General features: G+C 44.1%; 1 protein-coding gene across 3 annotated transcripts in view; it reads left to right on the top strand.

The window, feature by feature from the left end:
• Window positions 1-26,172, top strand: part of DXO (decapping exoribonuclease) — a 228,234-nt gene that overhangs the window by 193,753 nt on the left and 8,309 nt on the right. For all 3 annotated transcript variants that reach the window (XM_044089649.1, XM_044089651.1, XM_044089652.1), the window contains exon 6: window positions 25,690-25,784. In XM_044089649.1, the coding sequence (XP_043945584.1) occupies window positions 25,690-25,784 (95 nt within the window). The remainder of the gene's footprint in view (window positions 1-25,689; window positions 25,785-26,172) is intronic.

Raw genomic sequence — 26,172 nt, 5'->3', positions numbered from 1 at the left:
TATATGTATATATATATATATATACACATGCATATATATATATATATATATATATATATATATATATATATATATATATATATATACATGCATATACATACGTGTATTTTAGAATTAATACATATGTACACATACACATTTATGTATTTTTCTTTCATAGCTACTTATTTTAATTTCACTCCTTTTCAAGTAGTAATTTAAGACAGAAAGCATCTTTATTTGTGGTGACTGATAAAGCAATATTAGGTGTTAATTGCACCTGTCTCTTAAAAAAAATAGTCAGTCATATGTAAGACGTCACTGTAAAATACAGAGCTACCAGTCAGTATTTTTAATTGCTTTTTAGTCTGATATTTTTTAAAGTAATGTATATGATAATTGCTTAGTTTCTACTTAAGTCCCTGTTAAGATGTCTGGTATATGATGAAGCAGGTTAGTGGAACAGTTAAGACAAAAAGGCTTAGATAGGTGCTAATACACAAAAAAGGGGGAAAAACGATCAAATCAATGCATAGAAAAGGATGGAAGGTACAGGACGGATGGGGGGAAAGATTATTTTGGTACTCATTGTTGATCAAGGGGTTTGGTGTACAAAGCTGTCTGGTGACAGAGGATGCGAGACTGCAAGAAAATGAGGGAAGCTTTGGGAGAACACAGGAGCTAGAGATGGTAATTGGGTTACCTAGTAAGGTGATAAAAATGATTGAAAAAGAGGGGGGAAGCAGAAGGCTACGAGGCAGAATGTGGTGAACAAAGGCTAGCAAAACAAACACATTTGTTCCGTGCTCTCTTAGGTGAATCATTGGATTCCTTTCCACCATCCATTCTAGTAGTCTATTCCATTGGTCCACATGAAGAAGTACTTTCACAGATCCAGTCGTTACAATCTTCCCCTCTGTCCTTCCTGTTCAGCATGACTTCTTCACATTTTTCTTGACACAACTTCTTATGTTTCCTCCTTTCTCCTAGCCTTGATTGAGAAGGTACCCAGTTTCTGTTATCTGACTTTCATATATAGGGTCACATATTAGTACTTGGCTAACTGCCCTTGGGGACCATTTTAAGCCTAGCCAATTACCCCATGTGAGAATCAAACCCTGCACCTTGTGTCTGTAAGGAAAGCACCTTAACCACTATGCCGTATCATTTTCCCCTCCATTTCATGTTCCTTTCTGGTGGCTTTTGTCTGGGCTGCTTCCTGCAGTCTGATGCCCACTCTCTCTGTGTGTCCTTCAGAACTTGCACACATTTCTCAAGGTATGGCTTGAATTGTACCTGCTGAAGTGGGAAAATACCCATTTTCTTTCTTGAGTCTAGTTACTCTTAGTAGTATTCACCCACATATTCTGTTTGCAGCTATCACTACCCTGTCATTCTAGTCGTCATGGTCCAGCCTTTCTCACATACTGCATAGGCACTTTTGAATGCATTCACTTCCCATTACAGAACTCCATTCTATGTATAACAGCATTATAACTGAATAACTTCAGAACAGTCAGGAAATGGCTGGTCCGTATAGTCTGTTGCCTGTGTCCCTCTTTCCCCTTCTCTGTTCTTCCTGTTCAGGATGACCCCTTAAAATTTGTATTTCTGTGATGTTCCCCTTCTGGTTTGTGACCCCCAGCTGTTGTAGTCACTCTCAAGATATCCTTTCTTTCCTTCTGTCCTACATCCCCCTTCTGGTTCATTATCACTGGATTTCTTCCAGCAGGTTGATCTCCCTGGCCTTGTATGGCCTTGACAGCTTTATAGGGTTTTCATTGTATAGCCTGACAAGTGTCAGAAAGATTGAGAATGTTACCTATTTTCTTCTGCAGTCTCTACCCTGGGGATACACTGCAGTATTATGTTTGCTGCTGCACTTAGTGATCCTTTCCAGGTGTAATTAACTTAACGTTTTGTCTGTGTTTTTTTTTTTTCATAATTTCCATTCCCACCAGCCGAGATTTCTTCCATCAAAAATGTAATGTCATCACTGAAATTATGCTGTGTCTGCATTCAAACAAGTGTTTGGATCATCAAAACCTTTCCTTTAGGCGAGGACTGAGTGCATGTCTGTTAGAATAATGTAGAAACATCAGTCAGTCCTTCCTTTGAGCATTGCTTGATGATTGGATGGGAGATTGGAAATTCACCCCGGGGATCACGTCGGTCGCCCTGCTAGACAGGGGTCCAGGGAAGTAAATACTGTGGATAGAAATAACCAGGGAATTGTTATGGTTAGGCTTGTATAGGCCCTAGGGCCTGTCTTAAATGCTTCACTATTGTAACCTGCCTATTCCCAAAAAAGTGGATTTTCTATAAAAGAAACAGACACACTTTTTCAAAAGGCCAGTGTATACAAAGCTTAAGTCATTCTGATAGATCAATTTTAGCCCTTACATGTGTGGTTTTTCCTGCTACATTTTCATCTTCTGGAGTGGCCTCGTTATCTGAAGCCGTCCAGGAACTTCCTGATGTTCTTCATCTCACATTGCTGCAGTCATAACCTGTGGGTAGTCCGCTGTCCTCGGTCGGCCCGAATAGCAAAGTGTTAGGCTGGCAATTTTAGCCCTTACATGTGTGGTTTCTCCTGCTACATTTTCATCTTCTGGAGTGGCCTCGTTATCTGAAGCCGTCCAGGAACTTCCTGTTTCACCTGTCCTGGAAACCTTAGTCAGACCTTTAATCCCTATGACTGCCTACGTAGTCTCTCCATTTCAAGTGAAGATGGAACTCCTGGCTGCAGATACAGAAGTTTATATACTTATGTTAACAATATATCTGGCTTGACAACTCCATCTCAATCACCATACCCACCCTCCTTCTACCTGCCTTTGTCCTTATGAGCATAGTTTTAGATATTTTATATTTCTTGGGTAGTACAGGCAGGATGGCGTGGGTGGAGAAGAGTGTCAGGAGTGATTTGTGACAGACTAGTACCAGTAAGAGTGAAAGGGAAGGTCCACAAGAGGGTAGTGAGACCAGCTATGATGTTAATCATGATGTCCTTCAAGGATGCATCTGCAGTCCTAACATATGGGTTGTCCTGCCTCAGGCAGCCCTTCGGTCATCCGGATTCCAAAGTCTGGGTCTGGCCTCGGCAGAAGCTGTTCGCAAGTGCCGGTCGGTCAGATCCAGAGATTTCTACTACCGAAGACTTCTAAAAAGCTAAGTACCCCGTTGGGGACTCTTTCTTGCCTCAGCCGATGTCAGACAAAGTAAATAATTGTTTAACTTGTGGGAAACAAATACCTCATAAGGATTTCCACTCTTACTGCCTTCCTTGCTTAGGCCCAGACCACGACGTATCAGCTTGTCTAGCCTGTGCTTCCTTCAACCGACGGACACTTAGACGTCGGTCGGAATTTGCAGAGGAGATTTTTGGTCCCGCTTTTGCATACAAAATGCCGTCGGAGACTCCGACTACTCAATTAGCTAAAAAACGCAAGGAAAAGGACCGACACTCGCGGCCCACGGTTTCGGCTGAAACCACAGTTAGGCCAACCGCGAGTGTCTTGGTTTCAGCTGAAACCGATCCCCCGGTTCTTCCTTCGGCCGAAAGCATGCCTCCGATAGCCGAAGCCTCACAGAGCATGGCTGAATCTACTACTGAATTTTACTGGTACAGAAGCAGGTGCCTGGGATTTGTCAGACACTATTCCTTTAGACATTTCTACCCCTGCACGTGGGGCTGCTAGACCCCCTGCTTCTATGTCTATCAAGGCTTTTGCCAGGGCTAAAGCAGCTAAATCTTCTAAGGCCTTACCTGCTAAAACTCCTTCACATAGGCCTACCTCTAGTTCCCAAATGCTCAGCCTGGCTGAGGATCTCATTTCTTTGATCAGGGGATCCCAACCTCACCCAGACAGGGCCTCTCAGCCCCCTCCAGACAAGAGGCCTAGGACTGAACCCCCGGAACCTGTCTCTACAGATTACTCCTCGGATGACTCAGACATTTCAGACCCTCACGAAGACCCATATTCTCCTTATGAGGATTCGGATGCAGAAGACTCCATTCCTTCTGCTTCTCCTCCTGAGGAATTTTCCTTTGGGGAAACTTTGCATGCTATGAGGGAACACTTCCAATGGCAGGGCCAGGATTTTTCAGATTCAAGGAAAAGGCTTAGGACCTTTTTACACTTACCACAGCATAGGCCTTTAGCCATTCCGCCAGTACTAGCAGTTGTTGATGATGCATATAATGATGTCTGTACTGCCCCTGATTCTCTTCCTCTGGCCCCTGCCAAACCAGACAGATACTACAGGGTCCCGGACACACATTACCATTTGTATAAGGCTCCTGTTGCAGACCCTGAAACCATTTCACAGGGCCCTAAAGGTGTGGCAGCTGCCTCTGCCAAAAACCCTCTTCCCTCTGAAAGGGAATCTAGAGCATTAGAGAGATGGGGTAAAAAAGTTTATACTTCTGCTACTCTTTCGGCCAGGGCCTTGAACTGTCAATTTCACATGATTCAGTACCAGGAATTTTTGTTAGACCAGATATACAAAAAACTGTTTTCTCCTGAACCTTTAGATCGCAAGTCCCTTCAGGATTTGGTACATAACTCTCAGCAGGTCAGTAACCATTCCTTAAAATGTGGCTATGATGCACTGGAGGCTTCCTTTAGATCAGCTATGACTGGAACAGTGATTCGAAGGCATGCCTGGTTAAAAGAACAATCCTTACCAGACCATGTTAAGTCAAAACTTCTAGATGCTCCCATGGAGAAACAAAGTTTGTTTGGCTCCCCTGCACAGGAGGTTCTAAAGAAGGTGGAAGAAAAAGCAAAATCTGTCCAAACAGTCAAGGATTTCTTACAGGTCCAACCTCCGAGGTTTAGCCGAAATTGGCCTTCGAAGAATTGGTCCTTTCCAGACAACTCCAGAGCCCAGAGAGGCAGAAATAGACGCCCCAGAGGCAGAGGTCAATCTAGGGGTGCCTACAGGGGACGCCAGTGGCAACCTACCAACCAGAGAAATACTGCCACAGATTCAACTACAACCACTTCCACAGGGCAGACACAATGACTTGGCTCTAGTTCCGCCTACCAGGGAACAACTGGAAGCACCCTTGGGCGGAAAGCTAGCCTTATTCTCCGACAACTGGCATTACATTACAGGAGACAAATGGACTTTACAAACAATAGACAAGGGCTACAGGTTTCACTTCCACACTCTACCAAAAAAGAGAGGAATGCCAAACCTACCACCAAGCCAAAAAACAGACGCTCTAAGACAAGTCAACAACTTACTAAGGATGAGAGCTATAGAAAAGGTACCACCTATGGAACAAGGCCAAGGATTTTACTCCAGGCTTTTCCTTGTACCAAGAAAAGAAAATCAATGGAGACCTATTCTAGACTTGTCCGCACTGAACACATACCTCATTGTTCCAAAATTCAAAATGCTGACCCTCCAGCAGCTTCTTCCCATGCTGGGCAAGGAGTCTTGGCTGGTGACTCTAGATCTCAAGGAGGCATACCTGCATGTCTCTATACGACCAGATTGCAGAAGACACCTCAGATTTCTTGCAGGATCAGAGCATTATCAATTCTCAGCATTGCCTTTTGGCTTATCTACTGCGCCCAGAGTATTCACGAAATGCCTGGCATCAGTAATTGCTCATTGCAGGCTTCAGGGAATTCAAATTTATCCATACCTGGACGACTGCCTAATACAAGCGGACAACAAGGCAAAATTAACAAAAGATTTGGAAAATGTCATACAACTGTTGCAAGCCTTGGTATACACAGTCAACATGCAAAAGTCAAGACTAGTACCATCCCAAAGGATAACATTCTTGGGTGCAGAACTGGATACATTAACTCAGATGGCTTTTCTCACAGAAGAAAAACAAAAGCAACTACCAGCCTACTTCATGACATTAACAACACAAACTCGGCTTACTGCAAGGAAAGTCCTGCAAGCCCTGGGCTACATGGCATCATGCATAATATTGGTTCCACATGCCAGGCTACATATGAGAAAGCTACAATGGTATCTAAGGAATGTATGGTCTCAACACAAGCACAGTCTAGAAGCCCAGATTCCAATAATTCCATGCCTGAAGCAAGAATTCCTGTGGTGGGCTCAGGCCTGTCAGTGGAACAGAGGCTTGCCTTTCCACAAACCTCATCCAAGCCAGACCATCACCACGGACGCCTCAGACCTAGGATGGGGGGCACACATGGTGGACAAGGGTATTCAAGGCCTATGGACTCAAGACCAGCTGAATCTACACATAAATCTAAAGGAGATGCTGGCAGTGAAAATGCGATCCAGGCATTCAGACCACTCCTTCAACGGGGTCATCTGCTGATAAGGACCGACAATACCACAGTCATGTGGTACATCAACAAACAGGGAGGTACACATTCATATCCTCTATGCCGGATGGCAATGGACCTGTGGAATGTGGCCCTGAATCTCAACATTCAACTTCAGGCCAGATTTGTACCAGGAAAAGAAAATTCTCTAGCAGACACTTTAAGCAGAACTACCACGGATGCTCACGAATGGATGCTGCATCCAGATATCTTCAAAGCCATAACAAAGAAATGGGGACTACCAGACATAGACATGTTCGCCTCCCCACGCAACCACCAATTGAAGAAATTCTGCACAAGAGCATACCACCCACTTGCTTGGAGGGTGGACTCCCTTTCCTTCAGCTGGAAAAACCTGACAGCATATGCATTTCCACCTCTTCCCTTGATGTACAAAGTTCTACTGAAGATCAGAGAGGATCAGCCAAGGGTAATCCTGATAGCTCCAGACTGGCCGAGGCAACATTGGTACCCGCTACTGAGAAGCATGTCTTGGACACACGCATGGCCTCTACCTCTATGTCCCTTACTTCTAACACAGGACAACTACAAGATCCTACATCCAAACTTGAAAACACTGCAGCTAGCTGCTTGGAATATTGCATAAAACAAAATAACCCAGGTTTATCCCAGAGGGTTAAGGACATTATCCTGGAGGCACGCAGACCTTCCACAAGGAAGACTTATTCAGCCAAGTGGAAAAGATACCTCATTTGGAGTGCAGCAAAGGGAGAAAATGTCTGTTTGGCAAACATAGCACACATCCTGAAATATTTAGCAGAACTGTTCCACAACGGCCTGTCTTACTCATCCATTAAGATTCATGCATCAGCAATTTCAGCAGAATACAACATGGATCCTCCTGTCTTCTCTCATCCTCTACTCAGGCAGTTCTTGAGAGGAATCAAAAATGTAAAACCTCCAAGGAAACCACCTTTACCTACATGGGATCTCAACTTTGTGCTGGAAAAGTTAACACTTCCTCCTTTTGAACCAGCAGCAACAGCAGAATAAAAGTTCTTGTCTTGGAAAACTGCTTTCCTGCTAGCAATCACTTCAGCAAGAAGGGTATCTGAGTTACAGGCATTAATGGCAGTACAACCCTTCCTTATCTTCCATCAGGACAGAGTCTCTCTGAGAACTAACCCTACCTTTATGCCAAAAGTGGTCTCCAGAGTATCATTGAACCAAGCGATTCATTTACCTACATTCTTCCCCAACCCACAGAACAGGGGGGAAAGACTACCTTGGATGTGCAGACAATTACGCTACTATCTGGACAGAACTAAGACCAGCAGAAAAACTGACCAGCTTCTGGCAGCATATGCAACAGGAATGCAAGGAAAAGCAATTTCAAAACAGACAATCTCAAAATGGATAGGAAATTGCATTTGATTTTGCTACTCTTTTCATGGAAAGACAACTCCTGAAAATATCAGACCTCATTCCACAAGAGCTACAGCCACCACTACAGCTTTCCTACGAGGAGTGGCTACCAAAGACATTTTAGAAGCTGCTACTTGGAGCTCCGTGCATACATTTGCCAAGCATTATAATCTTCCTTATATTCTAGATCCCGAGCAGGTTTTGCAACTGCTGTTTTGCAAGGGATCTTAACAACAGCATCTTTATGTTACTGCCTCCTCCCCCAGTTTGGCTATGGTATTCTACCCATATGTTAGGACTGCAGATGCATCCTTGAAGGACATAGTACAGTTTTGTACCTACCATAAATGTAGATGTCCGATAGGTATGCATCTGCAGTCAGGATTACCCACCCTCCTTCCCCTCTGTGGTATTCCTAGGGTATTTACCCTCTTTAGCTAGCTGGGGGAATCTATTATGGTGTATTTATTTGTATATATGTATATATATATATATATGTGTATATATATATATATATATATATATATATATATATATATATATATATATATATATATATATATATATTCTTATATTGTTTGCTCTCTACTGTTTGGAATTATTTGCATTTATCCAAATTTAGCCTTACCAGAGGGCACCTGGCATCTGGGGCAAGAAACACTGAGGAAAATGGCGTCGGCTGATGCCTTTATACCCAATAAACAGCAGCTATGACGTCGGGTGAAGTGCGACATCAGCCGAGGCCAGACCCAGACTTTGGAATCCGGCCGACCGAAGGGCTGCCTGAGGCAGGACAACCCATATGTTAGGACTGCAGATGCATACCTATCGGACATCTACATTTATGGTAGGTACAAAACTGTACTTTTCACTGCTGCAGTCATTACACTTGGGTTATCCTGCTGTCAGGCGGTCCCGCAGTTGGCCAGAGTTCCAAAGTCTTGGTCCGGCGTCGGTTGCTGTCGCTTCTTCCCTGACGTCCCTGCGCCAGGGGTATATAAGATGCAGCCAACTCCATTTTCTCCAGTCTTTCTTGCCGCGCGGTGCCCGGAGCAAAAGCAGTTCACAACTGCCAGTCGGCCGACTCCTGAGATTTTCAATTCGAATTTTAGAACCGAAGTCTTAAGCTAAGTACCCCGTTGGGGAAACTTTTTCTTGCCTCAGACCAATGTCAGTAAAAGTTAATAATTGTATTTCTTGTGGGAAGCAAATACCTCATAAGGATTTTCATTCTTACTGTATTCCACACCTAGGCCCCAGACCACGACGTCACTAGTTGTCGGTTTTGTGCTAGATTTAACAAACGGACTATTAAACGTCGGTTTGATTTTGCTCGCCATTACTTTGGCTGAAGATTTAATTATACCATACCGTCGGAACAACCATCGACCGGAACACACAAAAAACGCAAAGATAAGGACAGGCATCCGAGGCCCAAAACTGACGAAGCCTCTTCTAGGCCAGTCGCCGGTTCTCAGTGAGGTGCTTTCGCAGCCCCTGACACCCGCTACCTCAGAACCACAGGCTGCCACCTCAGAGCCACAGGCCGCCTCCGACTCCCACGTGGAGATGTCTAGGCCTCTGGATACTCAAGGTGTTGGACCTACAGAAACTAACCCTTCAGATGGGTCTGGAGCCGCTGAGCAGGCATCGGCTTCTGAGGGTGTTTTCAGACCTTCACAACTTACCATAAAAACTACAGCCAAGTCTAAGACTCCATTAAAGACAAAGAAGCAAGTACAGCATTCACTTGGACAGGCCTCCATGCCTAAAAAGCAGATGCTCAAAATGGCCGAAGACTTACTCTGATCAGGGGTACCCATCCCCCTCCTGATAAAAGGCCTAACAGGATACAGACTGATTCCTCAGACCAGGTTTCCATATATTCTGATTTTCTTCAGACCAGGGATACTCTTTACCCCCCTATGAGGACTCTGATGCTGAAGAATCAATTCCTTCAGCCTCTCCTCCTGAGGATTATTCTTTTGGGGAAACTTTACATACCATGAGGGAGCATTTCCATTGGGAGGGCCAGGATTACTCAGAATCCAAGAAAAGGCTCAGTGACTTTCTTTTATTGCCTCAGCACAGGCCCCTTGCTATTCCACCAGTGTTAGATATTGTGGATGATGTGTTCTCTGAATCCAGTTTAAATCCTGATTCTTTGCCCCCTGCTCCAGTCAAGCCAGACAGGTATTACAGAGTCCCTGACTCTCACAAATTTCTTTATAAAAACCCTGTTGCTGACCCAGAAACTATTTCCCAGGGTCCCAAAGGGGTAAAGGCTTCCACGGCTAAAAATCCAGTTCCCTCTGACAGGGATTCTAGAGCATTAGACAGATGGGGGAAGAACGTTTACACTTCTGCAACTTTAGCAGTAAGGGCTTTAAATTGCCAGTTTCACATGCTTAAATGCCAACAATATTTAATGTCTCTGTTAAAACAGAAAATGATTACAAGTTCAGAACATCCTGACTATAAGGAAATGCAGGATTTATTGCATGCAGCTGAACATGTGGGAAAACATACTCTGCAATGTGGTTTTGATTCATTAGAGGCTTCTTGTAGAGCAGCAGTTACAGGATCTGTGATTCGAAGGCATGCTTGGTTAAAAGAACAAGGTTTACCAGATCATGTTAAGGAAAAGTTATTGGATGCTCCTTTACAGCAGGATATTTTATTTGGTGTGAAGGCAGAAGAGGTATTTAAGAAAATGGAGGATAAGGCAAAATCCATGCAAACAGTGAAGGATTTCTTACAGGTAAAGCCACCTCTATTTAGCAGAAATTGGCCTTCAAAGAATTGGTCCTTTCCAGTGTCAGACAGACCACAAAGAGGCAGATACAGATGCCCAAGAGGCAGATCAAGGCTCTTACAGACCACGACAGTGGGGTGCTTCAACCCCAAAAGGAGGTGAAGACAAGTCACAAGCTTACAGGAAACAGTCCCAATGACTTCCCCCTTCGAATGCCAAGCACTTGCCTTTTGGCAGCTCCTTTACAGGGAAAGCTAGCACTTTTTTTCTCAAAATTGGCAAACAATCACCCAAGACAAATGGGTTCTGAATATTGTGTCTCAAGGTTACAGGTTCCACTTTCACACTTTACCAAAGCTAAAAGGAATGCCAGACCTGCCACAAAATCAATGGGCAGAGGCACAAAAACAAATTACAGCTCTCATGGACATGAGAGCTATTCAAAACATGCCACAACAGGAACAAGGACAAGGATTTTGCTCAAGACTTTTCCTGGTCCCCCGAAAGGACAAAGCCTGGAGACCCATACTAGACCTTTCTACTCTAAATACTTACCTGGATGTTCCGAAATTCGAAATGTTGACACTACAGCAGCTTCTTCCCATGCTGGGCAAGAAGGCTTGGCTTGTTACTTTGGACCTCAAAGAGGCATACCTGCATGTCCGTATCAGACAAAATCGCAGAAGATACCTCAGATTCATAGCTGGTTCAATGCATTACCAATTCTCTGCACTGCCCTTTGGCTTATCTACTGCGCCCGGGGTCTTCACAAAGTGCCTGGCACCAGTAATTGCATTTTGCAGACAAAAAGGAATTCAAATATATCCATACCTGGACAACTGCTTTATTCAAGCAGAGAGCAAGGGCATTCTTCTAAAGCATCAGGCATTTGTAAAAAGGTTGCTAATTTGCCTAGGGTACACAGTAAACGAAAATAAGTCAAAACTAGTGCCCTCTCACAAGAGATAATATTCCTGGGTGCCAGCTTAAATACAATGGCCCAGATGGCTTATCTCATGCCAGACAAGCAAGGGCAACTGACACAGTATTTTCAATTGATGGCAACAAAGACCCAACTCCCTGCAAGAAAAATTCTGCAGGCCTTGGGATTCATGGCATCCTGCATACTACTAATTCCATATGCCAGACTGCATATGAGGAAATTACAATGGTACCTAAAAAGTGTTTGGACTCAACACTGTCACAGTTTGGAAGCAGTAATACCACTAATTCCCTGCCTACAACAGGAGTTTTGATGGTGGGCACAGGCATGTCACCTCAACAAGGGACAGCTTTTCACTCTACCCACAGCCAGGCAGACATTAACAACAGATGCTTCGGATTACGCCTGGGGAGCACACGTGGCAGGAAAATGTATTCAGGGCAAGTGGACCGCAGACTAAATGCATCTTCACATCAATCAAAAAGAGATGCTGGCTGTACAAAATGCCCTAACAGCTTTCAAGGACCTTATGCATCCAGGACAACTATTATTAAAGACAGACAACACCACAGTTATATGGTGCATAAACAAGCAAGGGAGCACTCATTCTTACCCCCTATGCAGACAAGCCATGACCTTGTAGAACACAGCTCTAACCTATCATTCATCTACAAGCACAATTCCTGCTAGGAAAGAAAAATACTCTGGCAGACGACTTAAACAGAAACATCATGGATCCTCATGAGTGGAAATTAAATCCACAAGTATTCAGCATGATAACGCAAAAATGGGGGTGCCCAGACATAGATCTTTTTGCCTCCCCAATGAATTGCCAACTACAAAAATTCTGAAACAGGACTTATCACACACAAGCATGGAAAGTGGATGCCCTCTCGTTCAGCTGGAAAAACCTAAACGTTTATGCTTTCCCATCACTGCCTCTCGTTTCAAAGGTACTCTTAAAAGCCAGACAAGAAAAAACACAGATGATCCTGATTGCCCCAGACTGGCCACGCCAGTACTGGTACCCAAAGTCCACCATGGATTTTACCTCAAACTCCGCACCTTCTGACTCAATAAAACAATCAGATCCTGCACAGTCAGCTCAAAACCTTAAACCTGGCTGCATGGCAGATTCATTAGTCAGGCAGACAACAACTCTCTCTAAAGCTGCTATGGATTTCATTTTGGAGGCAAGGAGGCCTAGCACCAGGAAATCTTACTCAGAAAAGTGGAAGAGATTCTGTGCCTGGAACCAGGCTCAAAGCTTTGACCCTCTTGTCCCAAATATTCCTCAGATACTACAATACTTAACTGAGATGCTGGACAAAGGACTATCCTTCTCATCCATTAAGATCCATGCCTCTGCCATCTCGGCCCATTACAACACAGATCCTCCTTTTTTCTCTCATCCATTGCTAAAACAGTACCTCAGAGGGGCTAAAAACATAAGACCACCCCGGAGAGCACCAACACCAACTTGGGACCTCAATTTCGTCTTGGAAAAACTAACTTTACCTCCTTTTGAGCCAGCCAATTCAGCAGAATTAAAATATGTATCATGGAAAACTGCTCTGCTTCTGGCAATAACCTCAGCACGAAGAGTCTCAGAGTTACAGGCACTAATGGCAGTGGAGCCTTTCATCATTTTTCACCAAGACAGGGTTTCCTTAAGAACAAACCCTTCATTTATGCCTAAGGTGGTATCCAGTGTGGCTCTTAACCAAACTATTCACTTGCCAACTTTTTATCCAAATCCCCTGAATAAAGGGGAGAGACTTCTGCATTCCTTGGACATACACAGACCATTACGTTTCTACTTGGACAAAACAAAAGCTTTCAGAGAAACTGAGCAATTGTTTGTTTTCTGCACTTATTTAAGATTTGAGTGAGTAAATATTGTGTCTTGGATTCAGTAAATATTGTGTCTCTGAATCTCTGCAGTTAGCTATCTGAGTTCACTGAAAGTTGTTAGACTGCTTGAAATTCCTTTGTTAGTGTTAATTAGCTTGGGGGTTTCTGCTAGCATTAAAATCTGTGTTGGTTACATTTCTAGTAATCATTTTAAATCGAGTTGCTGGCTACTGAGACTTGTCTGCATATATCAACTGGACACAAGCTGATTTAAGTATATTTTCTGCACTTATTTAAGATTTGAGTGAGTAAATGTTGTGCGTCTTGGATTCAGTAAATATTGTGTCTCTGAATCTCTGCAGTTAGTGCCCCACCCCCTCCCTGTTTCTTGTCGTGGGGTTAATCTTGGTGGCTTTGGAATTGCCCACCCCTGCTGCAACTCTTTTTGCACACTCCTCCTGGACCCATCTCATTCGCTCACTCAACTGAGTACAGTGAGATCATATTTTGATTTTGGATACTCTTACCAGTCCCATCTCCTCTGCGGTGTACAGAGAAAGCACTTGGGAAGGGCATTCCCCTATAGTATCTTAATCTGCTCTGTTTCCTCCATCTCAAAAAAAAGAAAAAAAAATGTTGCACTTCATCTGCCTTACTGTATTTGTGTTTCTTCCTACTTTATTGCTTTATTTTGCTTTTGCCTCTTTTAAAAGTACTGAATTAAATTTATTCTGCTGCCTTTATTACTGCTTGTTAGTAGCCTGATTAAATTGTAACTGTTATCCTAAGGCCCTTGGTTTAAGCACTTGGGCTTCAAACCAGTTGTTTTACATTAAGAAGGTTTGTGGTCTGCACTGTAGTGGCAGGACATGTAGCATACATCCTTCTAAGTTGGGAACTGCTGATTGAAGGCTCAGTGTCTGTTATTCTAAAAGTGTATTAGTTCTAGGTTAAGGACTTGGGCTTCAGGCCAGTTATTTTACATTAAGAAGGTTTGTAGTCTGCACTCTTGTGGGAGGAGAGGCTAGATTCTGCCCTTCTGAGCTGGGAATTTCTGGTTAAAGGCTTATTGCGCATGCTTACTTGAAATGTTTCTTTCTGAAATCGGTACGCCTTGTTTGCTGTAGCATAGACTAGATTCATGTCGGCTGGATCTGGATTTGTTTGTATGACTTGTGCACTGACCCAGGCCGTCTTTTTTGGAGAAAATTTCTCTGTACCCTAGTGGCAGGGCTGTGCAGTTAGAACTTGTCTGATTGAAGACTGCTGGAACAGGGCTCAGTTTTAAGTTTTTTAACTGGTTAATTGGGTAAAGTGTTGTTTTGATTGTACCTGCTCTATTTTCTGAAAAAAAAAAAAATATATATATATATATATATATATATATATATATATATATATATATATATATATACTTGTTTTTCACCTTTCTGAACTAGTATAGTCCAGTTTTCATGTTATTGCTGAATCCAGGGTTGTGTTACAAGTTTCTGTGTTGCCATACCTTACTTGGATAGAAGGAAGTTTCTCTGTTCACCTGTGAGAGAGGGGAGCTTTGAGCAGGCTATCTGTCCCTGGAGGAGTGGTTTCAGCCCAGACGTTAGTAGTTTATTGGCCTTTTTGGGCTAATTTTGATTGTATCTGCTCTATTTTCTGAAAAAGAAATTATATACTTGTTCCCCACCTTTCTGAACTAGTATAGTCCCGTTTTCAGGTTATTGCTGAATCCAGGGCTGTGTTACAAGTTTCTATGTTGCCATTACCTTACTTGGATAGAAGGAAGTTTCTCTGTTCACCTGTGAGAGAGGGGAGCTTTGAGCAGCCTATCTGTCCCTGGAGGAGTGGTCTCAGCCCTGAAACTAGTAGCTTATTGGCCGCTCTGGGTCAATTCCCATCTCTTTCAGTTTCCCTGCTTTAGAACCCGCATTTGTGCAGTTTTGCACGATTTTGCGCGCAGTGCCACTTAAACGAGTTTAAAGTATTCCCGGCTCCACAAAGTCTGCTCTTCACTTTTTCCCTTAGAACTGTTCTAAATCTCAAAGTAAGCACTCTATTTTCATTCTAAAGCCCTGCAGTTGCTCGTATAAGTAGTCTTATAAGTAAGCACTAATAAACTAAAGCACTACACCCACTTATACTCCCTTTAAGTACTTGGCTCCCTATTGGTCCTTTTTGATCAGTCAAAAAGTAGTTCCTTATACTATTCTGGCATGTCCAAAAGTCACTTTCGGGTTTACTCTCCAGTCCAGCTGGTGAATCTGGGAATCTTGAGGCAATGTTACAACTGCCTTATGTACACAGACCACCCTCTCCTCCTCCCAACAAGCTCAAATATATGTGAGAGATGCAACTTTAGAGCCAAACTGGAGGCTGAGCTCTCTCAACCCAATACTGGCACAGTCAGTCAGGAGGAGAAGGTACCCACACACTACAAATCCAGTCTCACATAGACCTATCGCAACAGAAAACCAAACATAAACACACAAAAACTTACTCGGAGGCTCTAAATAAAAGTCTGCCCAAGCAGCAGAGACCTCCAAAGCAGACATCCAAGCAACCGCTACCCCACATCAATACCCACGTATCACATAGTCACAGCCCTTAAGGCTAAACAACACACCTAATACACTTGTAATAGGTGACTCTATTGTCAGACACACTGACGTCCCACTCACCAGGCTGAGCAAGGAGAAGGTCAGTGTAAGCTGCCTGTCTGGTGCCAGGATCCGCCACATAACACAAGCACTCGGGTCACTCCAAAGCAAGTACAAATATGACTCCGTCATGGTCCATGCTGGTGTGAATGACCTGAGACGTACCTCCCTGGACTACATGAAAAGAGACATAGAGGAGCTCTGTGATCATGTAGCCAGGCCGGTATGATCCTGACCTTTTGTAGCATCTTACCCTCACCAAGAATGATGCCACAGTATAAAGATAAAATGATCAATTTTAACAATTGGCTAAAGTATTGGTGTCATTCAAAGGGGATCCAGTGTCTGTCAGCCTGGGATGACATGCTCGACAAGCCACGTTGCTTCGCTAGGGACGGCTTGCACCTGTCACCCCTGGGCTTTCGAATACTGGCTAAGGCTCTTGCCACCCCCATAGTGCCTTTTTTAGGCAAGGCTCAAAAGACAAACCCACCTCCATAGACAACACAAAGAAAAAGAAACTAAGGGTAATGCTGCTCAGCGCCAGAAGTCTAAACCTTAAGATGCACACACTCGAGGCTCTCCTCAGTATGGAGAATATCGATATCTGTGCAGTAACAGAAACCTGGTTCAAGGCTTCCGAGAGCACCCCAGCACTACCAGGTTATACCTCATACCATGCTTTTCGGCCCCAAAACTCAGACCGAACCACAAAAGGAGGGGGAGTATCCATATTCATCAAAGATACCCACACCTCCAGGTTAGTGGCACTGCATGAAGCATCGCAGACCATCCATGTGCAACTAACAGTGGGCAAAACTGTCTTTCAGTTTGTAGCCTGCTACAGACCACCCTCCCAAACTCAGGAACCCCACTCAGCTTTCCTGAGAACACTGGAGAATATGAAGGTCTCTCCAAACACCATTATATTGGGTGACTTCAACTATCCAAACATAGACTGGGAGCACTACTTAAGCCCCAACACCCTCACCCAACGGTTCCTAGAATTTATAAACTCAAATGCTATGGAACAACTGGTCACCACTCCCACAAGAGGGGAAAACGTATTGGACCTGATCATCACCAACATGGGGACTCTATGTTCCATACCAGAGGTATACCCCTCATTGAACGAACACCTCCAATACTCCAAAATCACTTGGCATACAAAACAGGAACACAAACACTGAAATGTTTGATGAAATTCTTTTTAATTCTTTTTAATTAAAAAGAATTTCATCAAACATTTCAGTGTTTGTGTTCCTGTTTTGTATGCCAAGTATACCCCTCATTGGTCAGATCTGACTATAAATTAATCTCACTGGACATCCATGTCCCGTCCCCACCCCCAGCCAAGGAAACCACGGTGAAGAACTTCTCAAAATCAAATTTCACACTTCTCAAAACCGAGGTGGAATCCTTCAAAGCCCCTGGGCCAGTGGAAAATACGGCCCAAACCGCAGAATCCTTTACAAACGCTTTCTATGGACACCTACAGTTATGCATGGATCGTGCTATCCCAAATAAAACCAAGACTCATTCCTCCAAAGGCAGGAGACCTGTCTGGTGGACCCCAGCCATAAATAAGCTATACAACAGAAGGAGGAAGCTACTACATTATGGAGCAAAATCCCAAAAAGGGAAGTCATCTCTGATCAGTACTAGCAAGAAACTACGATCCCTCATAAAATCATCTAAGGCCAGCTTCGAAAGAAAAATTGTACAAGATACTAAAGATAATCACAAGGCCTTCTTTAGTTATGTCAGGAACTTGGGTGGCAACTCCCAGATGTGCTCTGAGTTAGTTCAAAATGACAAAAAAATATACTGAACCCACAGACATTGCCAACATCCTGGCAGACAGGTTCAGTGCAAACTTCTCCCCCCCAAAAGAGCAAATGTCTATCCCAACAGAGTGTAGCCTCCCTGACATCACAGATGCACAGGTGAGAGCTGCCCTCTCCAAAGCAAAAAACACAGCATCAATGAGACCGGACGGTGTCCCGGGCTGCGTCTTACAGGAACTCCAAGAAGAACTGAACCCTCACATAAAGTCACTGTTCAATCTCAGCCTTACTACAGGATATGTACCCAAGGAATGGCATGCAGCAACAGTGATCCCACTCCACAAAGGTGGTGCCTCAACGGACCCCGGAAACTATCGCCCTGTAAGCCTGACTAGCCTGGTCTGCAAAGCTATGGAGCGTATCATCATGAAACTCATAAACAAAGACATTGGGAACCTCCAAACACTGGATCCTACCTAATTCGGCTTTAAGGGCAGATCTTGCCTCTTGAACCTGGTCGACTTCTTTGAAACAGTCACCAAGGCCATAGATGAAGGGAAGGTAGTCCACACAGCCTACCCGGACCTCGCAAAAGCCTTTGACCCAATACCTCACTCGGGCATCATAAATAAGCTCACCAGCTTAAATAACCCGTATGCCACAAGATGGGTTGCAAACTGGCTCAGGGATAGAACCCACATGGTCAGAATTGCAGGTGCCATGTCAGACTCTAAACCAGTTACAAGTGGCGTCCCACAAGGCTCAGTCCTAGGACCTCTCTTGTACGGTATATATTTCTCTGAGGTACAGGCTAACATGGGAGGACTATGGCTGACCAAGTTTGCAGATGACTGCAAACTGGGTGCCATAATCGACTCGCCGACTGACACAAGCATCCTCCAAAAGGGTCTCACAGAGACAGATAACTGGTGCCAGAGCCATGGCCTAAAGCTAAATGCCAAAAAGTGCATAGTCATCCCCTTTGGGAAAAACAAAGTGCCCACAAATTGCCACATAGGTGGTAATCCATTAAGTACGGAAGAAGTAATTAGGGATTTGGGAACCCAAGTAGATAGTAATCTCTCCTTTGACAATCACGTTGCCAAAGTGGTTAGAAAGACCTTCTATATAGCCCACCTTATCATGAAAGGGTTCACATCTCGATCAAGAGAGGTCATTGTGCCCCTCTACTCATCAGGCCCATAACTGAATACAATGCCCCCATTTGGGATGTACCTTGCCCGCCACCTGCAGCAACTGGAAAGACCCCAAAAGTACCTCACCAAGAGGATCAAGGGACCCAAACAGATGCCCTACGCAGTTAGGCTAAAGAAACTCCAGCTCTGCTCAGTTGCTTACCGCCTACTCAGAGGCGATCTGTGCCTGACATATAAAGCCATGTCCAACCCAGAATTAATGGACATGCTCCACCTCAGGAAATCCAAATCCATTAGAGCTACACGCTTCAGGGACTTAAACCTCAGCACAGAAATAAGTAGGACATGCTGGAGGGACAGATTCATATCCCAGTGGCTCCCCTCACTCTGGAACAAAATCCCAATCCATGTTGGGCAGAATCCCTCAATGACCCTCTTCAAGAGAAATCTTGACGAGTGGATGGGAGATCGTAGGTTTACCCCTGGGATCTCTTCTGTGTCCCTACTAGACAGAGGCACAGTAAACTAACCTCAAAAGGGCTATCTTCTGTGACCTACTATACAGAGGAACAGTCAACTAATCTAAAAGGGTGGCGAAAGCCAAACACACTCTGACTAGGCTTATAAATGCCCTAGGGCAGATAGCCTAGTATCAGCCTATGAACCTATGCTGCAGGATCACAGGGAAAGGCCATTTCAAAGCAGACCATTTCAAATTGGATAGGACACTGTATCCGTTTCTGCTACACACAGCATGGGAAACCTGTACCTAGTAACATTAGACCACATTCCACCAGAGGAGTACCTACCAAAGATATCTTGGAAGCTGCAACTTGGAGTTCAGTGCACACCTTTACCAAGCATTACCACTTGCCTGTTTATTCTATATCCAGAGCTGGCTTTGCTACTGCAGTGCTGCAGGGCCTCATAGCCACCCCAAATCCTCTATAGAACCAGCCACCCTGACTCCGCTTTGGGATTCAACTCAAGTGTAATGACTGCAGCAGTGAAACATGATGAACATAGTACAGTTTTGTACCTGCCATAAATGTAGATGTTCGAGTGTCTTCACTGCTGCAGTCCTGGTTACCCACCCACCATCCCCTCTTTCTTAGCTGGGACTTATCTATACCTTTCAACCCTATACTACCTATATGGTGTATTTGCTGGCAACTGAAAGTTTTGTTTTTACCTTTATTGTATGTTTTATTAGCAGTTTGTATTGCCTACCTATTTGGGGGCACCTGACTTCTGGGGCAAGAAAAACTGAAGAAAATGGCATCAGCTGCATCTTGTATACCCCTGGCGCACTGATGTCAGGGAAGAAGCGACAGCAACTGACGCCGAACCAAGACTTTGGAACTCTGGCCGACTGCGGGACCGCCTGACGGCAGGATAACCCAAGTGTAATGACTGCAGCAGTGAAGACACTCTAACATCTACATTTATGGTAGGTACAAAACTGTACTTTATATGGGTTGGAAACAGTGGCATTGACAAAAAGGCAGGAGTCAGAGCTTGACGTGGCAGAGTTGAAGATGTTAAGATTTGCACTGGGTGTGACAAGGATGGACAGGATTAGGAATAAGTATGTTAGAGGGTCAGCCCAGGTTGGAAGTTTTGGAGACCAAGCCAGAGAGGCAAGATTACGTTGGTTTGGACATGTGCTGAGGAGGGATGCAGAGTATATTGGGAAAAAATGCTAAGGATGAAGCTGCCAGGTAAGAAAGTTACTGTTTGTTGTTTTTGCATTTAGTTACTTGTAACACATTGCACTCAAGTTACCTGGCACTTGCTCACTAAAGCAATTATATGTCAGCACTAAAAATTAAAAGCACTACACCCTCACTCCCCACTGGCCCTTGTTTTCAATTAAGGATTTCCCAATATTATTCTAGCATGTCCAAAGGTCAGTTGTCAATCTCCTCTCCGGTCCAGCTGGTGAATCTGGGAATCTTGAGGCAATGTTATAACTGCCTCATGTACACAGACAACCCTCTCCTCCTCCCACATAACACAAATACTTGCGAGAGATGCAGCTATTTAGCCAAACTGGAGGCTGAGCTCTCTCAACTCAGGACTGGCAAGACCAGACAGGAGGAGAAGGCAATTACACACACCACAAAACCAGCCTCACATAATGCTACCACTCCACTGAATCAAACACATAAACACACAAAGACATACTCGAGGCTCTGAGTAAAATTTACCTAAACAGCAGAGGCCTCCAAAGCAGACACCCAAACAACTGCTACCTCAAGACACCCCACAAGCAACACATAAACCACAAAAGCAGTATGCAAAGCAGTCACAGCCCTTAAGGCCAAATACAACACCAAACATACTTGTCATAGGTGACTCCATAGTCAGACACACTGACGTCCCACTCACCAGGCTGAACAAGGAGAGGGTCACAGTAAGCTGCCTATCGGGCGCTAGAATCCGCCACATAACACAAGCACTTCGGGTCACTCCACGGCAAGTACAAATTTGACACAGTCATTGTCCATGCTGGTGTGAACGACCTGAGACGCACCTCCCTGGACTACATGAAAAGAGACATAGAGGAGCTCTCGGATTATGTAGCCCAGGCAGGTATGACCCTAACCCTGAGCAGTATCCTTCCTTCACCAAGAATGATGCCACAATATAGAGACAAGATGATCAGCTTTAACAATTGGCTTAATGTCTGGTGTCATTCAAAGGGGATCCAGTGTCTGTCTGCCTGGGATGACATGCTTGACAAGCCACGCTGCTTCACAAGGGACGGCTTGCACCTGTCACCCTGGGATTCCGGATATTGGCTAAGGCTCTTGCCACCCCATAGAGCCTTTTTAGGCAAGGCTCAAATTCTAAACCTACCACCCTAGAAAACAAAAATGGGAAGAAACTGAGGGTAATGCTGCTCAATGCCAGAAGTCTAAATCTCAAAATGCACGCACTCGAGGCCCTTCTCAGTATGGAGAACATCGATGTCTGTGCTGTAACTGAAACCTGGTTCAAGGCTCCTGAGAGCACCCCGGCACTATTAGGTTTTACCTCATATCATGCGTTCCGGACCACACCACAAAATGAGGGGGTGTATCCATATTCATAAAGGATACCCACACCACCAGGTTGGTGGCAACGCACTAAGCTTCGGAAACCATCCAGGTGCAACTAACCATAGGCAAAACTGCTCTACAAATTGTAGCATGCTACAGGCCACCCTCTCAAACTCAGGAACCCCACACAGCCTTCCTGAAGACACTGGAGGGTATAAATGTATCTCCAAACACCATCATATTGGGTGACTTCAACTACCCGAATATAGACTGGGAACATTACTCAAGCCCTAACTTTCTAGCCCAACGGTTCCTGGAGTTCATAAATTCAAATGCCATGGAACAGCTAGTCACTGTTCCCACGAGAGGAGAAAATATACTAGATCTCATTGTCACAAACATGGGGACAAAATGCTCCACACCGAAGTATATCCCTCATTGGTGAGATCTGATCATAAACTAATCTCATTGGAAATCCACATCCCGCCCCACCCCAAACAAAAGACCATAGTGAAGAACTTCTCTAAAGCAAACTTCACACTACTCAAGACTGGTGTGGTATCCTTCAAGGCCCCTGAGCCAGAGGAAACCACAACCCAAGCTGCGGAAGCCCTTACAAATGCCTTCTATGAACACCTCCAGGACTGCATGGATCAGGCAATCCCAAATAAAACCAAGACTCTTTCCACAAAGGGCAAACGTCCGGTCTGGTGGACCCCAGCCATTAACAAACTTTACAATAAGAGGAGAAAGCTATTACATGATAGAACAAAATCCATAAAAGGGAAGTCACCCCTGATCATTATTAGTAAAAAATTACGAGCACTCATAAAATCAACTAAGGCCAATTTTGAGAGAAAAATTGCCATGGATTCAAAGGACAATCATAAGGCCTTTTTCAGCTATGTTAGGAACCTGGGTGGAAACTCCCAGATATGCTCAGAATTAGTCCAAAATGATACAAAAATCACTGAACCCACAGACATTGCCAACATACTGGCAGACAGGTTCAGTGCAAACTTCACCCCCCTCACCCCCCTAAAGGAGAGATAACTATCCCAGCCGAGTGTAGCCTCCCGGACATCTCAAATGCGCAGGTGAAAGCTGCTCTCTCTAAAGCTAAAAACACAGCATCAATGGGACCGGATGGTGTCCCCGGCTGTGTGCTACATGAGCTAAATGAGGAATTAAACCCGCACATAAGGCAGCTGTTTAATCTCAGCCTTACCACAGGATACGTGCCCAAGGAGTGGCGTACGGAAACTGTGGTCCCACTCCACAAAGGCAGCGCCTCTACGGACCCTGGTAATTACCGCCCCATAAGCTTAACAAGTCTAGTCTGCAAAGCTATGGAGAGGATCATAATGGAGCTCATAAACAAAGATATAGGGGACTTGCAGACATTGGACCCGACCCAGTTTGGCTTTGTCAAGGGAAGATCATGCCTTTTGAACTTGGTCGACTTCTTCGAAACAGTCACCAAGGCCATTGATGAGGGAAAGGCAGTCCATACAGCCTACCTTGACCTTGCAAAGGCTTTCGACACAATACCCCACTCGGGTATTGTAGAAATACTTACCAGCTTAAATGTAAACCCATATGTCACAAGATGGGTTGCAAACTGGCTTAAGGACAGAACCCACAGGGTTAGAGTTGCTGGCGCTGTGTCAGACTCCAAGCCGGTCACAAGTGGTGTCCCACAGGGCTCGGTCCTTGGCCCCCTATTGTTTGGCATCTACTTCTCAGAAGTACAGGCCAACATGGGAGGACTCTGGCTGACAAAGTTTGCAGACGACTGCAAACCGGGCGCCATAGTGGAAAGTGCATTGGACACGGATATCCTTCAGAAGGGACTCACGGAAACAGATAGCTGGTGCCAGAGCCATGGCCAGAAGTTAAACGCCAAAAAATGTATAGTCATACCCTTCGGGAAAAACAAGGTAACCCCAAGCTACCATATAGGTGGCAATCCACTAAGCACAGAAGAGGTTATCAGGGACCTGGGGACCCAGGTTGACAGTGGCCTTTCTTTTGACACTCACATTGCTAAAGTGGTTAGAAAGACCTTCTACATTGCCCACCTGATCATGAAGGGATTCACATCCAGATCTAGTGAGGTCATTGTTCCCCTGTACTCTTCACTTATCAGACCAATGATCGAGTACAATGCCCCATTCGGGATGTATCTCACCCGACATCTGCAGCAATTGGAGAGACCCCAAAAGTTCCTCACCAAAAGGATAAAGGGACTCCAAAATCTGTCATATGCTGCCAGATTGAAGAAACTCCAGCTCTATTCAGTCGCATACCGTCTGCTCAGAGGTGACATGTGCCTGACATACAAGGCCATGTCCAACCCGAATTAATGGACATGCTCCACCTCAAAAATCCAAATCCACCAAAACCACTAGAGCAAGCGACTTAAACCTTAGCACGGATATAAATAGGACGTGCTGGAGGGATAGATTTATCACTCAGAGACTCCCTATGCTGTGGAATAAAATCCCGGTCCATGTGAGGCAGAGCACCTCGCTGACTCTGTTCAAGAGAAATCTAGACCTGTGGATGGGAGATCGTAGGTTTACCCCGGGAATCATCTCTGTGTCACTGCTGGACAGAGGCACAACAAACTAATGGGCACAGTATTTTTTCATATAAGGGGTGGCGTAAGCCACAAAAAATTTGGGCTAGGCTTATAAATGCCTTCGGGCAGATAGCCTAGTATAAACCTATGAACCTATGAACAGGAAAAGAGGAATGGATGTGGTGAGAGAGGACATGCAGGTGGTTGGTGTGACAGAGCAAGATGCAGAGGACAGGAAGAAATGGAAACAGTTGATCTGCTGTGGCGACCCCTAACAGGAGCAGCCGAAAGAAGAAGAATATTTCTTGGGTAGTATTAGTTTATGCTCCACCTTTGTGTGGATATACAGAGACTTGAAGAAGAGTCATCCTGAGCTACACAGACTCAGGAGTGAAGGGGAATGGTTTGGTAGCTTGAGAAGTTTTTCTTCCAGGCTGTGTAAGTCTATTGGCCTTAGTTCTCAAAGTGAAGAAGATGGAACTGCCAATCCGTGTCATAACAGTAGGTACATACCTTTCTTGATACATTTAATGCTGTAGAACTACTGTTTTGAAATGGGACTTTTTTGACTCCTTTATATATATATATATATATATATATATATATATATATATATATATATATATATATATATATAGAATAACAGTATCAAGAACTTTGTGTAAGTGTCTAATGCATATTTTAGTGTGTGTCCAGTTCAAGGTACAGGCTGTTTGCATCATTAAGAAATGTGTATTTGATCCACTGTTTCCCTTATATTATACTTCCTGAGTGAATAACACAGGCAAATATGCTAATGGGATTTTCTGATTTATCAAGTTTGTCAGAAAAGGATTTGTTGTAATTCATTGACAACTTTTCATCAAAATGGCATCCCAGTGTTTCTTTATCCATCCCACAACTGGCTACCCAACTCCACTTCCCCAGAATTCCCAGTGTTAACTGAACAACTTAAATATATAGTAAATTATATTGTGACAGGGTTTACTTCCCATTCTAAATTATTAGCTCTAAATACAGAAATTAAACTTGGGGAAGTGCATAAGTGGACTCGGACAATATTTGTCAAGGGATGAATGTTGCTGATCACTTATGTGCAGGAATGGAAAATTTGACACATGAAACATACACTCTAAGAAGTTTGGAGTCAATGAATTGCTTAAAGGTTATTTTACTCTGATGTCCAAAACTAATATATATTTATATTTTTTTTGTAGAATGAAAGAAATTTATGGAAGCCAGCTGTCTGCATGAATTTTTGTGACGCTTTTTTGTCCTTTGTAAAAAAAGTAGTGATCGAAGATAATCCAAAGTGAGTACATATTTCTTTGTCTACACCCTTTAGTGATTGTTCACACTTTTGTAACTGCTCCCTAGTCTCCGTTGACCATAATTTATTGATTTTGCCCTGCATGTTCATCAAAGGCACTAGAAGCAGATGCAAGAAATGTGTATATGGTTTCAGTACATTTGGTGGATTGCTGCTTTGAACAACAGAACATTGTGAAGTGTAGTTAGTATGAATGGCAGTATGTGTGTATGTGAACAAATGTATTTTGTGTGAGACAGGTGAGTGGGTTTGTATAGTGTGTGGTAGTATGTGCAAGTGTGTGTGGGTTAGGTAACTGGTAGCTGAATTGTTTTGTGTATGTACATGCATACATGGTGACTGTCTGAGCTGTTTAATGTAGTGGTAGTGT

Source organism: Protopterus annectens, chromosome 12.part0 (genome assembly GCF_019279795.1).
Source record: "Protopterus annectens isolate FY-2018-M chromosome 12.part0, PAN1.0, whole genome shotgun sequence".
Classification (NCBI taxonomy): domain Eukaryota; kingdom Metazoa; phylum Chordata; order Ceratodontiformes; family Protopteridae; genus Protopterus; species Protopterus annectens.
Note: the sequence above shows the minus strand (reverse complement) of the source record. Positions and strands in the feature narration are given on the sequence as shown.